The sequence below is a fragment of the Rattus norvegicus genome, chromosome 7, assembly GCF_036323735.1.
Source record: "Rattus norvegicus strain BN/NHsdMcwi chromosome 7, GRCr8, whole genome shotgun sequence".
NCBI lineage: Eukaryota > Metazoa > Chordata > Mammalia > Rodentia > Muridae > Rattus > Rattus norvegicus.
Genome location: NC_086025.1, coordinates 113,154,299 through 113,173,450, shown reverse-complemented (window position 1 = coordinate 113,173,450; position 19,152 = coordinate 113,154,299). Strand labels below are relative to the sequence as shown.

At 53.2% G+C, this 19,152-nt stretch overlaps 1 protein-coding gene across 4 annotated transcripts; it reads left to right on the top strand.

The window, feature by feature from the left end:
- Window positions 1–500: 500 nt before the first annotated feature.
- Window positions 501–17,685, top strand: Sun2 (Sad1 and UNC84 domain containing 2). Of its 4 annotated transcripts, none has more exons than XM_006242047.5 (18): window positions 501–706; window positions 3,129–3,287; window positions 4,013–4,203; window positions 4,364–4,504; window positions 5,246–5,341; window positions 5,649–5,742; window positions 6,726–6,799; window positions 8,548–8,651; window positions 11,406–11,660; window positions 12,182–12,259; window positions 12,650–12,693; window positions 13,121–13,286; window positions 13,593–13,814; window positions 14,076–14,160; window positions 14,474–14,589; window positions 14,681–14,848; window positions 15,130–15,222; window positions 16,208–17,685. In XM_006242047.5, exons 2-18 carry the CDS (start codon window positions 3,166–3,168, stop codon window positions 16,319–16,321), a joined length of 2,163 nt encoding a protein of 720 aa, XP_006242109.1. In that variant the 5' UTR covers window positions 501–706; window positions 3,129–3,165; the 3' UTR covers window positions 16,322–17,685. The 4 variants fall into 4 exon arrangements, with proteins under 4 accessions (XP_006242109.1, NP_001414618.1, NP_001414617.1 ...); NM_001427689.1 differs by having other exon boundaries at window positions 557–706; window positions 8,524–8,651; NM_001427688.1 differs by having other exon boundaries at window positions 557–706; window positions 6,720–6,799; window positions 8,524–8,651.
- Window positions 17,686–19,152: the final 1,467 nt, after the last annotated feature.

Below are 19,152 nucleotides of genomic sequence, written 5' to 3'. Positions count from 1 at the left end.
ACTTCCGGGGTTGGGGATTTAGCTCAGTGGTAGAGCGCTTGCCTAGAAAGCGCAAGGCCCTGGGTTCGGTCCTCAGCTCCAAAAAAAAAAGAAAGAAAAAAAAAAAAAAGAAAGAAAAGAAAAGAAACAAAACTTCCATGGATCTGTTTCCCTTGTCTTTAAAGTGGGCAGACAGGGCTGGCGCTGGGAAGTGTCCACACCACCGGTGCGCGCGGGGTCCACGGAGGGATCCTTTCCCAATGGCCAATTCCATGACACCCTGTGTGCACCAGCACCTAAAGCCTTTAGAGCTCCGGCGCGGCGTGAGCGTGGGCACGGGTGGGCGACGGAACGCACAAGTCCCACAGCCAGGAGGTCCTACTTGCTCCCGCCTCCCACGCGCGAACTACAGGGCCCACGCGAAGGGCGGGCCGAGCCGGAGCCTTTGTGTTCAAACCAACCAATGGGCGGCAACGGAGGGCGGGGCGGGCCGGCTGGGCCTGGCCAATGACTTGTGGGCTGTCAGCCTTGACTGACAGGCGCACACATACACACTCGGCCACGCGCGCACCGCCCTGCCCCACTCGCGCAGCGCGGGCCTCCGCCGGCCGCATTGTCCCGCGTCTCCGCTCTGCGCTCATCTCAGCCTCAGCCTCAGCCTCGGGACCGGCCCGGCCCAGCGCGCGGCGCCGCCCGGGGAACCCCGACACGGGAACAGCCACGGAAGGTAAGGAACGGGTTGGGCCCGCCTCCCACGGCCCCACGGCCGCCTGACCCGGGTCGCCGTCCAGCTGTAGCGGGCCTGAGCCTCACCGTCCGGTCAGGCCGGGCCACTCCAACCCCCTTGCGACGCACGCTCCGGGACACTCGCGGGCCGGCGCCCTGACGCATCGCAGTCACGGGGAGGGCGCTGTCCCCAGGCGGGACTTCCCCAGCAGCCTCCGGGGAGGAGGGCAGCCAAGACCCAGCCGCCCCAAACCGGACCAGGGCAGTGCCACAGGCCGAGCCCTGGCACTGGAAGTTCCCAGCCTGCGCCACCACCGCCTGTCACAGTTATGGGGGATGGGGGAGGGCCCATTTAGCTCAGTTCCAAAACAGCCTAACCCAACCAAAACAAAACAAAGCCATCGCGCGCTGGGGTGTGACTTAGAGCCAGGACAGAGAGTGAGCGCCTGGAGCACTTTTTGTGTCCCGGGGGAAATGGAGTGGAGATGTCACATATAAGATTCCCAACAGGGGCCATGTCTCAGGGGTCAAGGCTCTGAAGTAGGAAAGGATGTTTTATTTGAGGGTTTTGTAACTAATGGCAGGATGGAGGAGTGAATATCCCAGCCGCTCCCCACAGTAGACCTTTGTGATCTTGTGTAACCTGGATGGCCGCTGTGGTAAACTGTTTTGTGACAACAGGATGAAGTATGAAAGATAACGATGATAAGATTCGCATAGCTCTGGGAGTGCTGGGAGATGGCACATGGGCAGTGTTCAGTGCCCTATCTCCCCACCCCCTCAGAACGTTTAGATTCTTGCCACAGCAGCGTGGGTACTGTATAAACATGTTGCACTGTTTTCCCCCCTGGCAAAAGCTTCATGTGCTACAGCAGGGCAGGGGTTAAGAGGTGGAGGGTGTGGGCATCTAGAGCTGTTAGGTAGGGGTGGCAGTCATGGGTGGAACTACCTTATAAGGACTGGAATACAACCCAGGATACTACCAGTTGGTCCCTTTACCAACACCAGTTAAAGAGAGTGAAGGATGCCAGATGGGCATCCCACCTGGTTAAATGCCAGTTAGCCCAGACAGGAGGCTACTTGTCTTTCTAGCTGGATGAACCTGACCTTCTGGTTTCTGAGGTCGGGGTTTGGGTGTGTTTCCCACCATGGGAGGTCAGTATTCACCAGGAATCTCAGAAGCAATACAAAGTCATAAATACCAGGATCTCTTTTTGGATGGGTTTGGGGATCTAAAGTTTTGTAATTCTGCTAGCCCAGGTTGGAGAGACTCCTGTGTTGATGTTCTGAGATTTGAAATTAGGTCCCTGCACTGAAAGATTTGTTTATCTTCGCTGATGTAGTGGAAGGCTGTCTTTGGCCAGATCTTTTCACTTTGGCCTTCTTATCAGTTTCACCCACCTCATGTGGTGACTCTGACTGTCCTATAGGCCAGACTGACTGCAACTCCACAAAACAGCTCCACCTTCCGCCTTACTTCGTTAACAGATACTTGTGTAACTGCCATGTAACCACACCGTTGACAGCTATGTTCCAAGCATATGCTATATGGAGCTGTAACATTCCCCAGACAACTTGCAGACCTTCTGATGAAGTGCAAATGCCCAGGCCCACAGCCTGTCAGGTCTGAGCAGAGACCTGGCTCTCACCTGCAGGCTCGCATCCCAGGTTCCTCCCCTTAGATGGGTGATGATGGCCCCCTTGCTTGTGCCAGGGTCATTAATGAGTAGGAAAGGAATTAGGCAGCCAGTAGTAATTTATCACTGTCATTGTCACATCAAGGTGTCATAGCACAGTGTGCTGAGGGGCCGCAGAATATGGTAGGAAGGGTTTCTGCAGTCAGGACGTAGCTGGCTCTGTGAACCAGAGGCTGTGACTGAAAAGAAGGAAAGGAGGTCTGGAGAGATGGCTCAGAGGTTAAGAGCACTGGCTGCTTTTCCAGAGGTCCTGAGTTCAAATCCCAGCAACCACATGGTGGTTCATAACTGTCTGTAACTCTAGTTCTAGGGAACCTAACACCCTTACACATACATACATACATACATACATACATACATGAGAAACACCAATGGAAGGGGAGCGGTACCTATGAGGTTGGGCAGTTGGCTGGGGGTGGGCAGGCTGAAGAGCACACCCCAGGGAGCAGTGTCTGTCAGATGTCAGTCCCTGCTGCACCTCAGAGGTCCAACAAGGCCTGATTCTGGCTCCCACAGGATAAGGACAAGCAACCTATCAATTAGGAAACCCTGTGAAAAGAGCCGTGGAAGAAGCTCCCAGAGTCCTAAGTCAGTCCCAAGGCAGGTGGTAGACAGGGGTGAGGGGAGATGCCCTCTACCACAGGGCTGCTTTGTCTAAGTGCACAGGCATCTATTCTTTCCCCGGGGACAGCCCCAAACCTTATATGTTGCCCTGTCTCCTCCAAGTCTTTCTTCAGGAGAAGAGTCCCCACTCTGCCTCATCATGTCAAGACGAAGCCAGCGCCTCACGCGCTACTCCCAGGATGACAACGATGGTAGCAGCAGCAGTGGTGCAAGCTCCGTGGCAGGAGGCCAGAGCACCGTGTTTAAAGACAGTCCTCTCAGGTAGGAGCAGAGCCCGTGGCCCTTCCTTTCACTGCCTTTGTGGATGGAGACAGATACTTGGTCAAGAGGGTTGGTTCTGTCTGTCTTCACTTCTGTAAGGACACCAGGAGCCAGGATGCTGCCTTCTCTACCCAGTGTGAGCAGGGGCCACCCAGCCTCGGTTTAGTGAACAGGAAGTGGGGAGAAGCAGCTTCACACAAAAGCCAGGCAGGAAACGACAAAGTCTTCCACTGGGCTCACAGCAGCAGGCTGACTGTGGGCAGGTGTGGCAGACCAGCCACCTTTCCCAGGCTCACACTTTACATCTCACCAAGTGGAGAGCCTCAGTGGCTTGGGACTACATGCCTTGTCATCTCCCTTCCCCTCCCCCGGCAGCCATGAGCCCCTGAGGCTCTGACTAGGTCTGGGAAGCCAGGTCAGGTTTGTCCAGATTTTCAGTAGGTTATGGGAACTCCAAGTCCCCCTAGGAAGCATGGGGAAACATTTGGCTTTGAAGTTAGAAACCTGAGTTGGATGCTGTCTCTGTCTCTGGAGCTTGCTCATGTCTGGTGAGATTCAGCGATGACACTGGGAGCAGAGAAATACCTGTGTTGGAAGTAGTTGGGTTTTTGGGCGCCTGGCAACAAGGCTTTCCCACACAAAACGAGGTCGCCAGGGTTGGTGGCTTCCCCTTCCTGGCGGGGTTAACCCCTCCCCCCTCCTCTCTTCTCATGTCTGTCCCACAGGACTTTGAAGAGGAAATCCAGCAACATGAAGCGCCTGTCCCCAGCTCCGCAGCTGCCCCCCCCCTCTGACTCCCACACCTCCTACTACAGCGAGTCTGTGGTTCGGGAGTCCTACATAGGCAGCCCCCGGGCTGTGTCCCTTGCCAGAAGCGCCCTCCTGGATGACCACCTACACAGTGAGCCCTACTGGAGTGAGTACCCCATATCTCACTCCCAAGACCTGGTCTCCAAATTCCTCCCCTCTCAGTGTTCCTGAGGTCCCTCAGAGGACGATCCCTGAAGTATCCCTCAGCTCCAGACCCACTAGGGTGGAGGCTGTAGGAGCTCAGCAGAGCCCCTATCTCCTGCCAGGTGGGGACCTTCGGGGGAGGAGGAGGAGAGGAACAGGCGGCTCTGAGAGCAGCAAAGCCAATGGGCTCACCATGGAGAACAAGGCCTCAGAGGACTTTTTTGGCTCTTCCTCAGGCTACTCTTCTGAGGATGACCTTGCAGGTAGGTGCTGCTTTGTTACCCCATGAGAGTGGGCTCTAGGGCAGACAGGAGACTGAGGGCAAGGAGCACCCTGACAGCATGAGATGACTTCACATGTCATGGGCCATGGGCACTTCATAGCTTCCGTGAGACCTGAGAGCTGGGATAGTTTTAGTGGTAGAGAATTTGCCTAGCAAACATGCAGCCTTGAGTGTGTGTGTGTGTGTGTGTGTGTGTGTGTGTGTGTGTCCGTGCGTGTGTGCACCTTACTGGGTGTCCCTGTACCAAAGCTCTCCCTCCTGGCCCAAGCTGTCCCTACCTTAGGACTGTGGTGTCTGTAGGATCCTCCTCCACTGGTCTGTGAGCGACCCAGAACCACACCACTATGTTTTAGGCAGTTTTATCTGGGGCTCAAACATGGTTAATACTCAGTGATTTCTGATACACATGGGAGCAACCACCTAGAGATTGTTGGCAAGGTGAGGGTACAAAGGGAAAATAAAATGTCAGGGCCTGGGGACTTAGTTCAGGAGGCACAGAGCTAAAGCAAGCACAGGTCCTGGGTTCATTCCCCAGCACCAGGAGATTTCCCGTCTCCTCACTTCACAAACATTTCTGGACCTACTGTGTGCTGGGCCAGTCTAACACTCTGGGCAGAGGACGAGTGGCTTCAGCTCAAGGAGCAGTCAGGCTCCACGTCTGCGGCTCTTAGAAATCAGTGCTATTAAGGAGCTATGTTTGTTTTCTTCCCCTTCCCTGCAGGCTACACGGACTCAGACCAGCACAGTTCAGGGTCAGGGTTAAGAAGTGCAGCATCTCGGGCCGGCTCCTTTGTCTGGACGCTGGTCACTCTTCCAGGTGCGTGCTGACTGTGTGCTAGACAACTTCGGCAGCAGTCACTTCCTCCTGTGTCTGTAATTGGGCACCTGGGCTGCAGAGCTGGGGAAGGCTCTGGAATAATCACTGGGAGCCATGTCTGTGGGAAGCCTAGCAGGTTTGGGCAGGAGCCACCTCAGAGCAGGCTGAGTTAGGAAGGCTGGGCAGGTAGGCTTGGAAAGGGGTCACTGTGGAGTGGGACAAAGGGGACTGGGCAAGAGAGCACCTGATGGGGAAAGGGCAGTGTGCTAAATACGACCAAGTCTTAGGCTTAACGGCCACTTTTCAGGCCGCCTCTTTGGTCTTCTCTACTGGTGGGTTGGCACCACCTGGTACCGTCTGACAACAGCTGCCTCCCTCCTGGATGTCTTCGTCCTAACCAGGTGAGTGAGACTCCAGCCTTGATGAAGAACCAGAAAGACCTGGTACCACAGGGCTTAACAGAGCATCCAAGCCTGAATGTGGTCCACCATTCCTTGACGGTTCCCCAGGGTACATGTAGCTTTTGGCTGAGGTGGGCTTTCCCTCCTAGTTGATTACCTTCTAGCAGTACTCTGGAGCACAGGTTCTTGCTTCACTGAGACCCTTCCAGTCCTCAGCAAAAGGGTGGCTTTGCTCCTACTGGCAAACTGTGAGGCACTAACCCTTCTAGAAGAGGGGTTCACAAAAGTGAAGTCCTGCCTCCATCTTAGATCCGTGACAGGCTACATTCCAGAAGTTCCTGCCCATGATCAGAAATCGAAAAGAGATACTGTCTGAGGATGCTGTAGGGTCATTCCCCAAGTTCCCATACCAGCAGGACAGAGGTTAAGAACTGGGCCCCCTGGGCAGAGAACAAAGGTAGACCAGGAGAAGGTCAGGGTGCCTCTGCCAAGTCCAGGTCAGGGAGCATGACTAGTGCTGCTAGAAAGCTAGCCTGAGCTACATGGGGAGTCCAGGTCAGCCTGGGCTACCAATCAAAACCCTGAGGTGGTGTGGCTGGAGGCTTAGCTCAGCACTTAAGAGCACTTCCACAGGACTTGAGTTCAATTCCTAGCACCCACTTGGCGGCTCACAATAGTCTGTAACTTCAGTTTCAGGGACTCTGAAAGTACCTGCACTCATCTGCACACACGCGCACACACACACACGCACACACACACACAATTGAAATAAGTTTTAAGTTTATAGAACCAAAGTTTCCCCACAACTTTTAGGACCTACAGTACCATTCCAGTGGCCTGCCCAATCTCAGCCCCATGGGGAGCCCAAGGGTACATGTCGTAACTCCAGCTCAGAATTCTAGAAATGTCCCAAGAGACTGAGTGCAGAACGGAGGCCCAGATCCCACTGATGTCTGCCTTTTGTCTGTCCTCCTGAGGTCCAGGCACTTCTCACCAAACCTGAAGAGTTTTCTGTGGTTCCTCCTGCTCTTGCTACTCCTGACTGGTCTGACCTACGGTAAGCAGGGGTGGAAGAGAGGGAAGCTAGACAGGGCTAGGGTGTGGCAGAGTTGGGGCTAACGGTGATCCAGCTGTCCATACAGAGCCCTGGGCCTGACTTTCCTACTCCCCCGATCCCCCGAAAGTCCTCTAGTGACTCAGGCTGCCTGTCTGACAGTGTGCCGGGGCTGAGGGAATCTGCCTCGTCTCCTGACCTTGCTCCTGCTCTAGTACAGGGAGCTTTGGGAGGAACACCCCCGACAGCCACTTTCTGGGCAGCAAGCAAGAACTCTGCTATTATTAGGAGCAGCTATTTTCCCTCTCTTCCAAATCGGGACAGAGTCTATGTGAGTGGATTGTTTTTACAAGATCAAGTGAAACCTTGGCTGCCTTGGAGCTAGAAGCAGCCAGAAGGGCCCTGGTTGAGACTGTAAGAGCTGCTTACCTACAGCCCTGCTGCACTGTGCTGGTCACAGGGCCGTCTTATCTTTGTCTTGTGTGTTCTGCTTCTCATTGCACAATTGAACCAAGTTTGTGATTTCACATGAAGGCTGTGTGGACCGAGGCTCACTTTGAGCAACTGCATCAGCAGAGCTTTGTCAGTGCCGTTAGAGAGTTGGTTCCACCTTATAGTCTTGTACTCTTTCTGTTTTCATTTTTGAGACGGGGTTTCTCTGTGTAGCCCTGGCTGTCCCGGAACTCACTTTGAACACCAGGTTGGCCTCAAACTCACAGGTCTACTTGCCTCTGCCTCCTGAGTACTAGGATTAAGGTGTGGGCCACCCAGCACCCAGCACCCAGCTTTTTTTTTTTTTTTTTTTTTTTCGGAGCTGGGGACTGAACCCAGGGCCTTGCGCTTGCTAGGCAAGCGCTCTACCACTGAGCTAAATCCCCAACCCCACAGCTTTTTATTAATAAAGACGGCAGGGCATTTTTCCAAATGTCGGTTTCCTTTTTGTTTCCCGTTGCAAGAACTACTTGTTCATACTCAGTGGAAACTGGGCATCACCCTTAAAATAATATTACTTTATTACTCGAGGCCTTGTAGTGTTTATCCTGTCAGCCCTTTCCCAGGTGGTAAGCACAGCTCTGAGTCGTGGCTGATAGAGCCCATGTCACAGCCAGAGCATGTGGAGATGTGAGGTGAGAGGGCCCAGGCCTGCTCAGGGGGTGTGTGGTCATGTGCACTTGGGACTTCAGGCCTAGTGGCTTGTGTATGCTCCCTTCCCCTCCCTGCTCATGGCCGATAACTAAGGCAAATGTGAATTAAACACTGTTTCTCTGTGGCTAATCCTGCCCCCCACCCCCGAAGCGGGTGCTGTGCTCTCTGTGATGCCAGCCAGGGAGCCAGGGAGCTGTTAAACCCACTCACAAATGCCACTCGAGCCAGCAAGCCCTTCCAGACAGAGCAGTCAATACTAGTTGTTGTCAAAGATCCCAGGGACTGTCACTGAACTGGGAAGTCATCTGTCAGGGTCTGGGCTCCACCCCTGAGAATCTGTAACTGGTAAAGGAAGGTGCGTTCTCCTAAGTCTGGGGGATGAGTGAGGACACCTGGAGGGAGGTGTGAGCATGAAGGTGCTGTGAGGTCATGGGCTGTCACTTCCACCTCTGCTCGAGCAAGACTCACAATGTGTGACACAGGCTGTGACCAAGAAGATTCTAAGTTCTGTCTGTCTGTCTGTCTGTCTGTCTGTCTGTCTGTCTGTCTGTCTGTCTCTCTCTCTCTCTCCTTGTGCCTAGGGGCTTGGCATTTTTACCCCTTAGGGCTCCAGACACTGCAACCCGCTGTGGCCTCCTGGTGGGCAGCAAAGGAGAGTAGGAGGCAGCCGGAGGTGTGGGACACCAGGGATGCCTCCTCGCACTTGCAGGTGAGTCTGAGGGTGCTGAGGGTGGAGAGCATGCTTCTACAGCCTGGCTTTGCAGGTTGGAGAAGTCACACAAAACTCACACAAAGCCACAAAGCTACAACACCCTTCCTGGGCCGTTTGAGGTCGAGGGGGAGCTAACTTTCCTCTAAACAGGACTAAACAACCCAAAAGTTATGTACATCCTCAGAAAGCAGAAGGAAGGGGCTGGCAAACGGTCTTGTTGCTTTCCAATGCGATTTCTCCATATTGCCAAGGCTTCTGTGTGTAACATCCTGACCAGGTACCTCCCAGCCCTCCCCCAATCTACACTGTGGCTTAAGACTTCAAGTATGTAGTAGCTGCGAGTCTGAAGGGACCAGTGGGTCCTTCTGGGCTATGCCAGGACAGTCTGTGCTAGTTGTGTAGTGGGGTGGGTGGCCCAGGCCCTCACAGGGACAACTGCCCCTGCCTGTTCTTTGTTCACCTGCCAAACTAGCCCGGGCTTCTCCCAGAGCCATTCAACTGTGTTCTAGAGACAACCCAGATGAATTGAGACCTGGGGCAGCAAGTAGCAGGACCAGAGCAGATTATAGGAAGGGGAGGCAAAGAGAGGGAGGCACCTCAAGCAGGCAGTCTGCTAGGTCACTCTGCAGAGGCTGCAGGCATGGGCGTGAGACACAGCAGTCAGTGTCTTAGATTAGGGTGGGTCTAGGGTGTGCTCTTCAGGGGCCTGCACAGTTGAGGGTGACATGGACATATAACCAGAATGGAATAGAAATACAGTTCACCTGAAACTCTGTCCCCAGGCTGCGGTGCTAGTTCAATGCAGTTGAGTTCATATCACCAGTACTGACTAGCATAGGCCTGTAACACTGGTGCTGGGTGGTGGGGTGGAGTCAGGTGATCTCCAGGGCTTGCTGTCTAGTCAGTCTAGCCAAAGTGCTGAGCTCCAGGTCCAGTGAAAAGGCTTGACTCAAAAAATAAGGTGGAGAGCCATGGAGGGAGACATGTAATGTCAACCTCTGGCCTCCCCTTGTGCATGCACAAGCAGGTGCACCTGGACATACATGTGCATACATACATGTATGCGTGCACACACATGTTGAAGTTAAGATCTGGTTCTTCCTCCAGTCCCATGCTCCTAGAAATGAGACTCAGACTCAAAATATATTTACAAATACCTTGGCCATATAGCTAGGGTCTGCTCTTACTAGATCATAATTAGAGTAATCCAATTATTTTAACCTACATTCTGCCATGTGGCTGGTAACCTGTGCTTGTGTCCTCACATCTTCCCTGGCCCAATCTCCTGCACCTGCCTATTCCAGAATTCTTTCTGCCTTCCAGATATCCCACTTTCTATTTCCTGCCTAAGCCATAGGCTGTAGGCTTTTGAATTGACAGGCGGTGCATCCACACAGTACACAGGATGTTCTCTGTACACACATGCTTACACAACACAAGAACATGGCACACACACAAACCTCTTGGTCTTACCAGGGCATGGTGGCTCACACCTGTAGTCCTGGCACGTGGGAGCTTGGAGGCTAAGGCAGGAGAATCACATGTCTTTGCAGTCAGCCTGGGCTACATAGTAAACTACAGGACAGTCTGGACTGAGTGAGATCCTTTGTCAACAAAACATACAGCCCCTTCCTCCCAGCTCCTAACTCTTAGTCATTAGTGAACTCTGCCTGTATCAGCTAAATTAAGCTTGCACATTTTAAATATGTCCCAGCACAGTATGATCTTATTTCTTAAAATGATGGCATATTCTATCGCCTGTAGTTTCCTTTTAAAATTGACTTTTGAAGAGATGAGGGACAATTCGGTCTTGGGCCACCTTTCATGTGACAAGGGGAAGCAAGGCCAGCAGAGCACAGCCAGGATCTGCTCGTGGGAAGACTCAGTGAAGACAGTGGCTTGGGAGGGGTGATGGCAGGGGCAGCGCAGGGCAGGCTGGGAACAGGATTCTGTGCTTGCTGCCTTTGGAGTTGTGCAAGCATGGTTAAAACAGAATGTCTAAAACCTCTGCCCCAAAGCCCTTTGCCCTTTAATGGTAGATTGTGTTTTGTAATTTCCCTTGGCAAAGGTTTTGTTGTTTGGCCAACAATAGTCCTCATGTGAATGACACTATCAGGTGCCATGCTTGGGCCTGAATGGCTGTTACTACATCTTCTCTAGCACATTCATTTAAAGGAGGAAAATGCAAGTTTTCAAACCATTGCCTCTTTGGGACTCATTATCTATGGAAGAGCAAAAGCACTTGAAAGCCAAAAGCTGCCTCCCTGTACTTATACAGCTCATGAGGTGGGGCTGCTTAGCTGTGCCTGTGACCATCCTATAAATTCACAGAATTTTCCTGGCCAGTCCCTGTGCTCAGACTCCCTCTCCCAGCCACCTTTCCTTCCACAGTGGGATCTGATGGTGACAACATGCTGATGGCCCTCCTGTAGTGCATGCCCAGTCTCTCCTGCCAAATGCTGCTTTTTGCCATTTGTTTTTCCCTAGACAGAGTTTCATTAGCACTGGCTGTCCTGAAACTCACTCTGTAGAACAGGCAGGCCTAGAACTCACAAAGATCCACTTGCTCTGCCCCGAAAGTGCTGGCGTTAAAGGCCTGTGCCACTATGCCCAGCTGCCGTGTCGCAACTATGCAGTCAGGAGTCCTGGAACTTATTTCTTTCGGCTGTTTCAGTGGCCGCACTCAGGAAGCCTTCTGGTAGCTTTGCTCCCCTGGGCCTCACCTCTGCTCTTTCCTTCTGACCCCACTAGGCTGAGCAGCGCATTCTCTCCCGGGTTCACTCTCTGGAGCGGCGCCTGGAAGCCCTTGCTGCTGAGTTTTCCTCCAACTGGCAGAAGGAGGCCATACGGCTGGAGCGCTTGGAGCTGCGGCAGGGGGCTGCTGGCCATGGAGGAGGCAGTAGCCTGAGCCATGAAGATGCCCTGTCTCTCCTAGAAGGGTTGGTGAGCCGCCGGGAAGCTGCCCTGAAGGAGGACTTGCGCAGGGACACAGTGGCTCGTATCCAGGTGGGGGAACCATCGTTGCCTGGGGGTGGGACTGCACATTTCATAGAGGAGAGGCCATAGAAAACTCTGGCAGTCCCATGTGGGGTGTAAGAGGCCCCATAGCCAGGTACCCTGTCAAGATTAAAATGACCCATCTTCCATGGTGGGAGTCCCCAGCACAGTGCCTGACACAAGTGAAGTGCTAGGCACAGGTGGTACTCCTTGTATTCTAGAGCCTTGTGGCATAAGGCCACGAGCTGAAACTCGGGAGTTAAAGAAACGCTAGTAGGAACTCAGTTAGACCATATCTAATCACAAGTGTTCCTCCCAGGGCAGCTAGCAAACCCTCTCAGTGGGTGTGGTGGTGCACACCTTTAATCCTAGCACTCAGGAGGCAGAGGCAGGTAGATCTGAGTTGGAGGTCAGTCTGGTCTGTCGAGGGAGTTCTGGGACAGTCAGAACCACATAGAGAGACATTGCCTCAATAGAAAACAAGAAAAAAAACTACCAAAATAAAACAAAACAACCCTCATATCTGGTAGGAAGAGCTGGCTACCCTGAGGGCAGAGCATCACCAGGACTCGGAAGACCTATTCAAGAAGATCGTCCAGGCCTCTCAGGTCAGTGGGCTAGGCTAGTGCACCACGACCCCACCCAGCCCTACATGGGTCCTTGGTTCTCCATGGATACAGCTGGGATGCTGAGTGGAAGCCTGTAAGCGGGTAGTCTAGGGCCTGAACTTGCCACAGATGCTCCACAGCGACCCTGGGGACGTGCACGGGGCAGGATGGTATTTGTGCAGGGTGTTTGTGCTTAGTGAACATAAACTAACCCAGGTGGGAATGAGTCTGATGCGGCTGAGACTCACAGGACTTCACCTGCTCTGATCTTTGCTGAGAGGGCTGGGAGACACTTTCAGGGACGTGGTTAAGCAAACACTCCCTTATAGAACAGGCCCCCAGATGTCTCTGAACTCATGTCTTGTCCTTGCTCCTTCTTCCTGCTCCCAGGAGTCTGAGGCCCGTGTCCAGCAGCTGAAGACAGAATGGCGAAGGTAATGGCAGCCATCTGGCCAAGGCCTGCTCTGCCACCCCATTAGGGTTCTGCCTGGTTGGCCGAGACTTAGCTTAGGACCCTGCCTATGGCCTCTGAAGTACAAGGCGGGTTGGTAAGGCCTGGGGGTGGCAGGGACAGGTATGGCAGTGAAACTGGACTTTGTGGGCTGGTCTTTTCTGTCTGCCTTCTGCTCCTGTGAGCAAGTCTTGAAGGCCTGGGAGGCTCTCCAAGCCTAGGGAGAATCAGGCTAGAATTAGCTGAGACAGGTAAGCCCGAGCTCCTGGGCTGTGTTTTTCTGCCAGACTCCAAGGGCAGCCCTGCTCCTTCACACAGTGATGGGCTTACACATTATGACAGGAGTCAGTCAGGGGTTCCTCCTCCTTCCTCAGCATGGCCTTACCTTGCTTCCCTCCATCTGGAAATAGCATGACCCAGGAGGCTTTCCAGGAGAGCTCTGTGAAGGAGCTGGAGCGGCTGGAAGCCCAACTGGCCGGTCTGAGGCAGGAGCTGGCTGCCCTAACTCTGAAGCAGAACTCGGTGGCAGATGAAGTGGGCCTGCTGCCTCAGAAGATCCAGGCTGCCAGGGCTGATGTGAGTGGGAAGTACCAGAGCCCTACTAATCCCCCTCCCCTCTGAGACCACCCACCTGGGAGGGGGTGTGTCAGCTGGAGCAGTGGCTTTGGCCTGTTCTAGAGGCATAAGCATAGCTGACCTGATGCAGTCCTGGGCTCTAGGGGAAATGCTTTCCCATCCAGGTCACTTCCCTGGAGAGAGTAGTTCCTAACTTCTAACATCTCTTCCAGCTCTGCTTCCTCCTCCAGTGACAGCTCACCCACCCTGTCATAGCAGCCCCTGACATTCTTGCAAGGTTCTGAGTGACACTGCCTTTGTCTGTAGGTGGAATCCCAGTTCCCTGACTGGATCAGTCAGTTCCTTCTTCGAGATAGGGGCGCCCGCAGCGGGCTCCTGCAGAGAGACGAGATGCATGCTCAGCTGCAGGAGCTGGAGAACAAGATTCTTGCCAATATGGCTGAAATGCAGGGCAAGTCAGCCAGGGAGGCCGCAGCTTCTCTGGGACAGACACTGCAGAAAGAAGGCATAGTTGGGGTGACAGAGGAGGTAAGGAGTGACTCTCAACAGACTTGCTTTCTCCCCGGGAAGCTGTAGACCTGGTCAGTCTTACACTGCCAGCTCTGCATGTGTATTAGGACATGGTAGACCCTCCTGGCTGGAGGTTCAGTGTATATTCTGGGCCCAGTGTGGTGGGTGGAAGGGTTCAAACCCTGCTTGGGAGCCGCTGCTGCAGGGCCAGTCCATGGGTATGCGTGCAGTACCTCTTCTGCCCCATTCACATCCCTGTCTGCCTGGGGCATGTTTTAGCAAGTGCACCGGATCGTCAAGCAGGCCCTGCAGCGCTACAGTGAGGACCGTATTGGAATGGTGGATTATGCCCTGGAATCAGGAGGTGTGTGCCGCCTTCACCACTTCACCTTACCCCGGTCCTTACACTGCTGGGCCCCGGGCCTGCCAGGCAGCATGGTGCTGACTAAACAAGGAAAGCTTGAGGCCAGTACAGAGTAGACTCCAACCAAGGCCAGGGATGGCTGACACTGAGTGGACCCCTGGCTGGGAGTGGCTTACTCTGTGAGACTGAGTTAGAGCTAAGGGGTGGCCTGAGATACCTGTCCCCATGCAGTGGCAATCTTTTCAGCCCTGAAACCACCCAAACTTACTGGGGCTCTCCACTGAGTTTTAAAATCCTTCTTTTCCTGTGACAGGAGCCAGTGTCATCAGCACCCGTTGTTCTGAGACTTACGAGACGAAGACAGCCCTTCTCAGCCTCTTTGGCATCCCCTTGTGGTACCACTCCCAGTCACCCCGAGTCATTCTGCAGGTGGGCACTTTGAACACAGTGGGGGATGCCCTTCTCAGTCAGCCAAAGCTGGATTAGAGGCCTTGTTCTGACATGCCTCCCACCCCTCCAGCCAGATGTGCACCCAGGCAACTGCTGGGCATTCCAGGGGCCCCAGGGCTTCGCAGTGGTCCGCCTCTCTGCTCGTATCCGCCCCACAGCCGTCACCTTAGAACACGTGCCCAAGGCCTTGTCACCCAACAGCACAATCTCCAGTGCTCCCAAGGACTTCGCCATCTTTGTGAGTTCCTGATTTTTATTGGAGTGTGGGGGAGCGATCTTTGCTGAGAATCACATACCTGATCTTTACTGGAGTTTGTGTGTGTGTGTGTGTGTGTGTGTGTGTGTGTGTGTGTGTGTGTGTGTGTGTCTTTGCTGAGAATCACACTGAAATAGATTAGTTTGTTTAAAAGTGAGCCAGGGAGAGACCTGGCCCTTTTGCATGGCTGTCTGAAGCTGCAGTGCTGACACCACAGTGTGAGAGGGAATGGCCTCCCTGACTCCCTGTGTGCGTTTCTGTAGGGCTTTGATGAAGACCTGCAGCAGGAAGGGACACTTTTGGGCACGTTTGCCTACGACCAGGATGGGGAGCCCATCCAGACCTTCTACTTCCAGGTACAGGGTTGTGTGCTTGTGGGGTGGGTGGTACCTCGCACTCCCAGTCAGCAGCAGACATCTTCCAGTGTCCAGTCTTTGCACTGCTGGGCAGAGGATTCAGGGCTTGTCCCATCTTCCCACCCTGCCTTACTTCAGGGTATAGGGTAGAGATGACCCTCTGTCGTTAAACAGAGGGCAGCATCCAGAGCTTTCTGATCAGGGCTCCGCCCTAAGTGAGTTTTACTAAGGAAGGGTTGTCAGGAAGTGACTGTGAAGGGTGTTCAAGATGATCAGTGTGCTAGGGCCTCAGGTAGGGCACATGGGTGTCTGACCTAGGCCTTAAAGAGGCAGATTCTAGAGCTAAGTCATTCCTTTTAAATCTTTTTGTTTGACTTCGTGTGATGAGTATTTTGCTTGTATACATGTCTATGCCCCATCTGTGTACTGGTGCCCTAAGAGGCCAGAAGAGGGCTTTGGATCCCTTAGAGCCAGAGTTACAGACAATTACAAGTTGCCATGAATGCTGGGAATCGAACCTAGATTACATGGAAGAGTAGCCAGTGCTCTTAACTGACCCAGGTCTTCAGTCCTGTAACACTATAGCTTTAAGCATAGAGTACAGGCTAGACACTTGAGAAAAAAGCAAACTGTGTCCATAAGCTTCCTAGGAACATCCTATGCACTGATAATGCCAACTGTGACTGGGGCTGAGTTCGCCTGTCTCAGATGAACTGTGCTGGTCCTCGGTACTCAAGACTGTTAACACATGGCCCAAGGGCTGGCTTGTGTGGGTAGTGACACTTAGGAACCCCAAAGTCCTCCAAGGCCTTTGGCCTGGAAACTCTGTTCCAGGAAACAGAAACTTTAGAAATTCAGTTTTCTGTTTTTGTTATAAGCCCCAGGGCAGGAAACATCTGGCTGCCAGAGTGGCTCTCCACTACATCGCTTTTGTTGCTGAGTTGTCAAAGGACTCTGTGACACCGAACCCCTCTTTTCTACCTAGGCCTCTAAGATGGCCACATACCAAGTTGTGGAGCTTCGGATCCTGACCAACTGGGGCCACCCTGAATACACCTGTATCTACCGCTTCCGGGTGCACGGAGAGCCTGCCCACTAGCCCTATGAGATCTTGTGCCTGTTGCTAGCCACGTGGGAGGCTCACCGTTCCCAGCATCTACCCCTGCTCTGAGAGTAGGTGCACAGCACCCCACCACTGCCCGCACATGCTTGTTAGCGCTGACTTCCAGGAGCAAGAGCAAAGGCAGCATGTGTAGGACTCCCTGCATAAGCTAAACAGCCCGAGGCTGCCTACAGGCTCCTGTGCCTCTTAATCTTCCCCCTAGAGCTAGGCGCCTACGAGGGTGTATATATGTAGCATACTTTGGGGAGTCTGCGAGTCAGGAAGTGAGGTGGAGGGACTGGCACCGGTGAACTCCCGGTAGGTGCCAAAGCCACGCGCATACCAAGCCAGAGTCCCAGGGATAAGCTGGGGGTCTTGTGGCCTTTTAGGACAGTGCTTAGCACTATGCGGCTGGACTGTCCCTGGCAGGTGCCTGGTAAAGGACTCAGAGGCTGCTGTGCGCCTCCAGCATGGGAGGTACCATGGCCCATAGGACCCCTGGGGTTTCTTGCAAACTGGACGGAGCCAGCTCCTGTGTGCCTCTGAGGACTGCTGTCTGTGCCAACCTGGGAGTCCCAGTGCTGGGGACCATTGCTTTTCCCCCTGATGTGGGTGAGGGTCTATTCTGTTCCCATTCCTGCTGCATCCTGCCTGTGTGCCACAGCAAGCTTCCCACTCCCCAGGGAAGGACCTAGCCCTCTGTCTTTGGGGCGTTCTAGCAGCGTAGTCTAGAGAGGGGAGATGACTGGGGGTTCTCCTGATCCAGTGCCAATAGCCACAGTGTGGTTCAAGATATCAGGTAGAGGGGCTACACTAGCCCACCCCACTTAAGAGTGGCCCTGTCCACTCTAAAGCAGCCCCCTTGGGCTCTCAGCTTTTGCTTAGATTGTTTCCTTTCTGGCTCCTCCATGGTGGCAGTTGGATGGGGTTGAGAGGGAGGGAGGCTGGCAGAAGTTACCTTGTGTGGGGAGGAGGAAGAGGCTTTTAGATTGAATTGCCCTGTTGTATTATATAGAATTCTCAAGGTCTGTTTTTGTTGTTGTTTTGTTTTTAACTGAAAAAGCTACAGGCTTGATTTCTAGCCCCATTCTGAGGGGCACCAGCTGTTACCCAGTTTCTAGTTCCTGGCTCTGAGAGGAGCTCGGTCCTGCCTGGTCTATGGAAGGGCCAGGAGGAGCTGCAAGCAGAGGCCCATTAAGTGTTCTGGTGAACTGGCAACCTGTACAGCCCTGCCCTCAGGGCTTGTTTTGCGCTCTCCTGTCACAAATGCTGCACTGTTGATTCTTTCAAAACAAAACAAATCAAACCTCTCCAGACTCTAATTTATGCCTATGCAAAAAATAAAGGATGCCCAGGATCAATGGATTGTGTGTGTGTGTGGTTTTTTTTTTTTTTTTTTCCTGGCTGTCACACAGCTACTCAGCTTCTCTGGGGTGGGAGGAGGGGAGATACAAGGAACTGAACTGAATTCTTAGCCAAACCACAGTACCTAATGCTCAGAGACCCAGGCCTTTAGTTAAAAACCCCAGCTAAGGTCCATTCCAGTATTTTCTGGATTGGAGGGCTGCCAGGAGGAAATGAGATGACTTTAAGAGCCATCAAGAACACCTCTGTGGAAGAGGAGGAGGAGGAGGAAAAGGTGGTGGTAGAGGAAGAGGAGGGGGAGGAGCAGGAGGATTAAGAGGGCTTTCCTGTGTGCTTAAACTCAGGCAGAGGGCCTCAGGCTGACAGGTGTCTCCTGAAGGGTCAGGATCTGCCAGGTCCTGGGGGAGTTGCCCTGATGTCTAGATTCAGCTCAGGTGATGCTTCACCAAGCCTGAGGAGCCTCCTGCTGACCATGGCATCTTGCTCAGAAGCTGGTCCTTGCCATGGCTGAGAAAATAAAAGCAGGAACTGGTCAGCAGGGAGGAGAGGGCACTGACTAGAGTATACGTTGGCCCAGGGCTTGGTCCAGAGCCCAGGGACACTAGGTCTGTACTTACACCAAGGGCATAAAACAACACAGGCGGGGCTGGGGATTTAGCTCAGTGGTAGAGCGCTTACCTAGGAATCGCAAGGCCCTGGGTTCGGTCCCCAGCTCCGAAAAAAAGAACCAAAAAAAAACAAAAAAACAAAAAAAAACAAAAAAAACAAAAACAAACAAACAAACAAAAAAAACAACACAGGCATCACTGGCAGGGCAGGAAGAGCTCCAGCAACTAGCCCTGTAACTTGTCACATACCAACAGGGTAGTGCCTCTGCCGCCTGCCCACAATCAAATCTTCTGGGCTTCTCAGTCTGAGCTTCACACCATTATCTCCCTAGCTCTCCCCCAAACCCAGCCAAATACACCCCTGCACCATGGCACATTCCTGATACATCATTGTGATGAGCCTGAACAGCGCTGTACATGAGGTGAGGACTTGGTGCCTCCACCCCACCTCACCCCACAGCCTCAGTTCTAGAAAGGATGTTGCACATACAAGTTGCACATAGAGAAGGCTGAGCCTTACACTTACCAGACTGACAGGTTAACATCTGTATTCTTTATTGACTACAAACCGGCTGGTATTTTCTCTAGATGGAGAGCTGAGAGGGCTCAGTTCTGAAGGACCTTTGTGGTCCCTGTTAATAACAGTTCAACACTGAATTCAGTTGGCTCCCTTGGCCATATGCAGATCTGTCTCCCTAAGGGGCAGAGTCCAGACTGGTAGTTATGGCTCCTGAACATAATAGTTCTAGTGACCAGTAATGCTGTCAGGGCACAGTTAAGTTCTACTGTGGCTCAATGCTGTAAGAAGCCATAGTAGGCACTGTGCCATGCACCACCATGCTAAGGCCCCACTAT